We start from the raw sequence: 7626 nt of genomic DNA, 5'->3' as shown, positions 1-7626 counted from the left end.
CTAGCCTAAGAAAATAACTAATAAAGAAATTTTGATTGGAAAGGGGAGATGATAATGGAGGGGCCATATATAAGGAAAGGGCGACGAAATGATTGGGGGTGGATTGTCCTAACATTACATCTTCTTTTTCTTCGGCCTTTTTCCCGGTCACAAGCGGGGTCGGTTTGGCCCTAGAGCTAGATGGTGTACAATAAAACTATGGAGAGCGGGTGCAAGTTTTTCGGAAAGCTGTGGGCACACTTGAAGCGCGTTGCCTGAAGCTGCAAATGCGTAAGTGCGGTTGACGCACTATGCCCCACATAGGAGTTTATACCGCAATAACGATGCGCATAATCAAATGTCACTTAACGTATTGCACTTAATGTAACCGACCGACCGGATCGGACCAATTCCGGCATCGAGTTGATGCGGACTCAGGACCCCACAATTCTCAAAAAAAAAATATTTTCAGCTCTGGCCAAGCTCTAGCCAATAAGGCGTATTTGCGCTCAATATAATTCGTAGTTATGTTGTGTTCTGCGAATTATATGAAGGAGCACTCAACATCTGCAAGCCGCTTCGGTTACGCTGCTCCCAGGGCAGAGGTGAGGCAGCGTCTGACGATTTGCCTATGCCCTGGTAAAAAACCGTAAAGCCGTCATCGCCCAACATTTTTTTAAAGTTTGGATGCTGAACCCTAAACGAGGGGTCCGCGGACCAAAAAAAGAGGGGGTAAGTTGCTGCCCATTTGGTCCGGTCCGACATCAAGTTGATGCGGACTTAGGACCCCACAATCCTCAAAAAAATATCAAAAACCATGCATTTCATGTAAAAATGACATTAAGCAAAAACAAAGCTTATGAAATAACAAAAAAACTGAATCTTTTCATTTTTTGTAGGTGCAATATGGACTAAGTTATTGCTCGCCAAACGTAAATTCGTAATGTCTAGAAAAAGTGAATACTTTCAAAGTCAAATAACACAAAACGAGTAACTCTAAAGCTCTTTTAAAGTGCTTGAGAATACCTTTACAATGAGACATGATAGAAGTCAGTGAGATAAATAACACAGTTGAAAGTAAGCCAGCCGACTCCCTTAAGAATTTACTGTATTCATGCCCTCACAATAAATGCTGAAAATTTGAGGGATATACAAAGCGTAGTTTTTTAAAAAAAAAATGTGTTTTTGTTATTTTTAAACCAAAAAATTATTTTTTTAATATATCTCAGAAAATAAAAAGATGGTGAAAATATACTAAAGTATAAAAGTGTGGCCTTTTCTTGGCTACTAAATCAGCAGTTTTCCACTTTTATTTTCTTTTTTTTTTAGAAATAATGTAGGAACTAGGCACTCTATATCCACCATATTTTCAGAATTTATTGCGAGGGCTTAAATACAGTAGATTCCCAACGGATTCAGCTTACTTTTAATTTATATGAGAAACCCAGGTTTTGTTTTTATTGATTTTTATATCAAAAATTACATTATTATGATGATAGTTCTCTTATTATTTATCGCACAGACTTTCATTATACCTCATTTTAAAGGTCTTCTCATACAATTTAAATGAGCTTTAGAAGAATTTCCACTAAAAGTTACTAGTTTTTTATTATTTAACATTGAAAGTATTATTCTATTTAGACATTACGAATTTACGTTTGACAGCTATAGCTTAGTTCATATTGTACCTACAAAATAGTAAAAAGATTCATTCTTTTTATTATTTAAAATGTTTTGTTTCTCCTTAATACATTTTGTTTAAATCTATTATCTACGAAATGTATGGTTTTCAAGCCATTTAGGAAAAACATAAACATATAGCGGCAAGGAATGCTGGCGTTAGATTGTCGAAATGTTTTCGCGTGAGAACGTGCAGCGACGAAACGTTCATCGTCGAAACAGATACCCGGCCAGAGGTACTCAAGGGTATGATGTCCACGGATACTTTGTAGGATTTAATTACACTTGGGCGAACCTGTAAAGTTGTGCTATCCCCGCAATTGACAACAGCCAACTCTGAGGTGGTTTTTAATTTCAACCGACCATATTTACTACGATATTTACTCTGCCCTGAAAAAAAACATTTTCCTATTAATATTCGACCTCTCACCCTAACTTGAATTCTAGCTTGCGCATTCAATCTAAGTACAATACGCATACATTGATTCCTAATATCGTTAAAAAAACAATCAAATTTTTGTTACTTTCAGATCGAAGCATCTTAATCTGGTCCTGTGCTCATCTCGACAACGCTAAGACCCGTAAATCCTTCCGAATCAACGTAGAATATGACTCTGCCACGAAACTTGCTTGGAATCCGGACGACCGAACCATTGCCATACACAAACTGGCAGAGAACTGCGTTGAAATCTACAAAATGGATAAAAAGGATGGCTGGTTTGCACGGCCTTCGAAGGGCATTTGCTATCCAAAGGTTTGTACTGCCTTCACTTATTTATCCGTTTATATCCATATTCGCTTTTCTGTTATTTCTGTTTAGGTAACTAACAACGACATCGTGGGTTTTGGAATATCATGCACTGGCCGCTTCATGATGAGTTGTGATAATGGTACCGACTTATATTTGTGGGATGTTAAAGGAAACCAACTGGACAAGATTGATACGTATTTGATGAACACATATTCAGCTAAAATATCACCGTGTGGACGATTCATAGCAGCCTGTGGTTTTGCACCAGATTGTAAAGTTTGGGAAGTGAAGTTTTCGAAAACTGGCGAATATCAGAAAACCATTCGTGCCTTTGATTTGTCTGGACATTCTTCTGGAATCTATGATGTCGCTTTTGATCAAGATACATCACATATGGCGACTGTCTCAAAGGATGGCACTTGGAAGCTGTTCGACACCAGAAGTAAATATTCACTTTCCCTTTATAAGTAACATATTTAAGCAAATACCATAACATACCATAACTTAACCTAATCATCGATCCATTTTCTCGTGTTTATAAAACCTTCGGAGTTTATTCTCTTTGATCAAATTGTTCTCCATTTCCAGTTGAATACGAGAAAGGCCAATCGCCACGATGCCTCCGAACTGGAAAATATACACAATCACCCCAATCATCCCTAATCGCACTATCAATCAACGCGGAAGTGATTGCAATTGCAACTGGAAGAAATGTGGAAATATTTTCGGGAAGTACTGGTGAATGCGACGCAACTCTCAAGCATGTTTTCGAAGGAGCAGTTGTCGCAATAACCTTCGATCCGATGGGAAAATTTCTATTTGCTGCAGGCGACCGATATGTTCGAATGTATCACAACGTGACTGGCTACAAGGAAACCAATCTGAATATGCAAGCTAAGCTCAAAACCAACTTGACCAGTGCCACCCGAGAACGTCTCGAAAAACAAGTTGAAGAAAATATGGAGTTTTTGAAGAAATTTTCTTGAACTCGAATTCCGTGTAATAATTTCCAATGTCTAATGTTAACATGCATTGTTACTTTCGAAAATTTGTCAATTTATAAAATTTTTAATAAATTTCTAATCAACTAATATTACATTTAATTTTATTTGAGACCTGGCAATTATAACATATTATTATTATTTTAATCTCTTTTAAAACCAAGAAAATGTTCCCTTTTTTTAAAAAAAAATGGCCTAACATGATTCAAATTCAAATGTGTGAAGTGCAATTATACCAATAAGATCAATTTAAATACTCATCTTATGGTGAAATTTTCTAATGGTGACATCAAGATAACTACGAGCTGATTAAGGAAAGCGCCGCGCCATATGCCAGTGTGGCGGAGCTATGCGCGCCGACGACTGGATGGAAATAAAGCGAGTTGGCAGTGAAAAAAATGAAAAAATAATTTTACTAATTTTCCACAATCACCAGAGCGCTAACATGTTTTGGGGTTAATTACACACATACTAAAAATGATTCTAATTTTTAACAAAAATTGATAAAAACACATAATCCCCCCCCCCCCCCATAATCCGTTTACGTGTGAATTTGTACGTTAAGAGAATTTAAGACCAGATCGGAAATCCAATATAAAAAGAATATAAGATGAAATACTCTGCTTTCCTTGCTTTGGTTACCAGTAGTATTACGAAGTATCTATGCGGTCTACAGAAATTGAATGGAGTATTTCCTTTTAAATCGGAAAGAAGATAGCAAATGCACAACTCATCGTTGAGCGATCTTCTTAGAAAAAAGCACAAGGATCCAGTTTTTGAAGACCCCATGCAAAACTACAATCATCATCATCAATGGCGCAACAACCGGTATCCGCCCTAGGTCTGCCTTAGTAAGGAACTCCAGACATCCCGGTTTTGCGCCGACGTCCACCAATTCAATATTGCTAAACGCTGTTTGGCGACCTGGCCTATGCTATCGCTTTATCTCAGGCAGGGTCTACCTCGTCTTCTTTTCCTACCATAGATATTGCCATTATAGGCTTTCCAGGCAGGATCATCCTCAACCAGACGGATTAAGTGACTCGCCCACCGCAAGCTGTTAAATCGGATTTTATCCACAACCAGAAGGTCTTGGTACCGCGCATAGATTTCATCGTTATGTAGGCTACGGAATCGGCCATCATCATATAGGGGGCCAAAAATTCTTCGGAGAGTTCTTCTTCCGAAAGCTGCGAAGAGCCAAGAGCGAAACAGTGTTTGTAAGCTGAAATAGGCTCTGTTAACAGCCAACAATCGTGCGCCTATTTCATCGTCTTAGCTGTTATAGACTGTGTTTTTCGACCTTGGATAGGAGAAAGTCTCAACGGTTTCAAAGTTGTAGTCTTTCATCTTTATTGTTCTCCGTTGACTAGTGCGATTCGATGTTGTTCGTTTTTACGAGGCAAACTCAGAAATTGACTCATCGTCATAGAGAAACTCAAGAAGCAGAACTCCTTGATGCCTTTCAGTTAAATATATTAGTATACCCACAATAGTAGCGGTTACTCATTGCTTGCTTCTTCTTCATACTGAAAACAAGCGGGAGTCGTTTGAAAAATGTAAACTCCTGTAGTTGGCTGATCTATACTATACAAGCTCGTAAGCCACTGTATTGATATTTTTTGGAATGCTGGCTTCAACTTTCTCCAGAACTTCTCGAGACTTTTGCACTCCTCCTCTACTGTTCTGCGCCAAGTACTTTTGATTAACTCGTTCCCGACTAAAGTTCTTTGTTTGACGTAGTTTCAGGCCAGCGCACCTTGATATCGTCGCAAACAAGTGTTGACGAAGACTTGGAGCTTTTGAGTAACAGTGGTGGTCACTTTCTATGTGCTTAACAACACAGAGAGAACATTAGCACAGAGCAGTCTCCACTTAATCTTGATATTACGATTTAGACAAGACATCGACGGCGACGCACACACAAGCGAGAAACAAGTGAACATTACATGATGATCACTTTCGAGGCCAATTGAGCGCCTCTATAACAAAAAAGTTTCGAAGCCTACAGGTTGCTAGTCAACAAATTTCTGTTTCGTTTACTCGCCCTATTCCACAAGCAGAAAATAAAGCGTCTTCTTTCTCAAACGTTTCAGAGGATGTCAATATTTTGGCAAAAAAAAGCAAATACATGTCAGAAGTCCTATTGACTCTCCTCTCTTTTTGGAATTCCTAGATTTAGAGTGATAAATCAACGCTACACACATCTGCTAACTGAACTTATATTTGAAATCCTACTAATAATGGAATTATATCCTACATACGCTAAGGAGACTGTGGAGTTCGTTGGAAGAAGTGTTATGCAATGGGTTTTTTTATAAAAAAGTGAAGCGATGACGGCTTTACGGTTTCTTACCAGGGCAGAGGCAAATCGTCAGACGCTGCCTTACCTCTGCCCTGGGAGCAGCGTGACCGTAGCGGCTCGCAGATGTTGAGTGCTCCTTTATATAATTCGTAGAACACGACATGACTACGCATTATATTGAGCCCAAATCCGCCTTATTGACCAGAGTTTGGCCAGAGCTGAAATATTCGTTTTGGGAATGATGAGGTTCTAAGTCCGCATCAACTTAATGCTGGACCGGACCAAATGGGGAGCAACTTGCTCCCTCTTTCCTGGTCCACGGACTCCTCGCTTAGGGGTTGCACCCAAACTTTTCAAAAAAGTGAAGCGATGACGGCTTTACGATTTTTTACCAGGGCAGAGTCAAATCGTGGTTTTTTATGTTTAATAAAATACACAAAAATAAATGAAAAATACGAGGGCGGTCCGATAAGTACTTAGCCTACCAAAAAAAAACGAAAATTTTTGAAAAGTGGCGATTTATTTCTCGACATAGTCTCCTTTTAACTCGATACACTTCTTCCAGCGATGCTCCAACTTCTTTAACCCGTCTGAAAAATACGTTTTCTCGAGGTCTGCAAAGTGGGCTTCCGTGGCGGCTATAACCTCCTCATTCGACTCAAATTTCTGCCCGGCGAGTGACTTTTTCAAGTTAGGAAATAAATAATAGTCGCACGGGGCCAAATCAGCAGTTCGTAGTCCAATTCGACCAATTTGGCCGTGGCGACGGCGGAAGTGTGAGCCGGTGCGTTATCGTGGTGGAAGAGCACTTTTTTCTTCACCAAATGCGGCCGTTTTTTTCCGCAATTCGGCGTCAAATCGGCTCAATAATTCGGCATAGTACAGCCCTGTGATCGTTTTGTCCTTCTCCAGGTAGTCGATGTAGATCACACCTTGTGAATCCCAGAAAACGGCGGCCATCACCTTTCCTGCCGATTGCACAGTCTTTGCCTTCTTGGGAGCACGTTTGCCGGGTAAAGTCCACTGTTTCGACTGTTCCTTGGTCTCTGGAGTGTACCAGTGGATCCATGTTTCGTCGACGGTTACGAAACGACGAAGAAACTCCTTCGAATTGCGCTTAAACAGCGTCAACAACTGCTCTGAAGTGGTTTCACGATTGCGCTTGTTGTCCGAAGTGAGCAAATGCGGCAGCCATTTCGCCGACAGCTTTCTCATGCCCAAAATTTCGTGCAGGATATGACCCACGCGGTCTTTTGAGATGCCTACTGTCTCGGCTATCTCGCGTACCTTCAATCGGCGGTCTGCCAATACAAGGTCATGGATCTTTGTAACGTTCTTCTCCGCAGTAGCCGTTTTCGGGGCACCGGGGCGTGCTCATCAAAAACTGACGTTCGACCACGTTAAAATTCATTAAACCAATTTTTGACGGTCGCCATCGAAGGAGAAGCGTCATCGTACACAGCATCCAAGCGTTCTTTGATTTCGCTGCGCGATTTCCCTTCCAAAAACAAGAATCGAATCACCGACCGATATTGTTCTTTTTCCATTTTTCTAAAATTCGCCCGCACGCCCGCTTCTACACGCGCTAAAAACAAAACTACAAGTCCTATTCGACTAAAATTTTGACAGTAGCCGTCTAAGAGAATGTTCTACACGACAGTAAATACTTCTTGCGAAAGTAGCGCCATCGGGCGGAGAGGCTAAGTACTTATCGGACCGCCCTCGTATTTGGTTAGTCTTACGAAACTTTGCAAAATTTACTAATTTAGTAAGGTAATGTGAAAATCAACGCTGAGATACATCATCCAATAGGTATACTATAAACATTAAAAGGTGCAATAGTTCTTCTAGGACGCGGTGGAACTTCCCTATTATTATTTCTTTCCAAGTTACCTAACACTAGTACTAAG

General features: G+C 40.1%; 1 protein-coding gene across 1 annotated transcript; it reads left to right on the top strand.

Annotated features, from left to right (window-relative positions):
- Positions 1–1019: 1019 nt before the first annotated feature.
- LOC119658119 (transducin beta-like protein 2) lies at positions 1020–3396 on the top strand. Its single transcript, XM_038065386.1, has 4 exons — positions 1020–1056; positions 2190–2413; positions 2480–2852; positions 2999–3396. The coding sequence occupies exons 1-4, from the start codon at positions 1020–1022 to the stop codon at positions 3394–3396; spliced, it is 1032 nt and encodes a 343-aa protein (XP_037921314.1).
- Positions 3397–7626: the final 4230 nt, after the last annotated feature.

This window comes from Hermetia illucens, chromosome 5, assembly GCF_905115235.1.
Source record: "Hermetia illucens chromosome 5, iHerIll2.2.curated.20191125, whole genome shotgun sequence".
In the NCBI taxonomy this organism is placed as follows: Eukaryota; Metazoa; Arthropoda; class Insecta; order Diptera; family Stratiomyidae; genus Hermetia; species Hermetia illucens.
This window is presented reverse-complemented; position numbering and strand designations above follow the sequence as displayed.

Excerpts from the sequence above, each read along its gene's own strand:
- LOC119658119 (XM_038065386.1), top strand. The coding sequence starts at position 1,020 with ATGATAGAAGTCAGTGAGATAAATAACACAGTTGAAA. Across the intron at positions 1,057-2,189 it reads GATAAATAACACAGTTGAAA|ATCGAAGCATCTTAATCTGG; the intron begins GTAAGCCAGCCG and ends TGTTACTTTCAG. Across the intron at positions 2,414-2,479 it reads AGGGCATTTGCTATCCAAAG|GTAACTAACAACGACATCGT; the intron begins GTTTGTACTGCC and ends ATTTCTGTTTAG.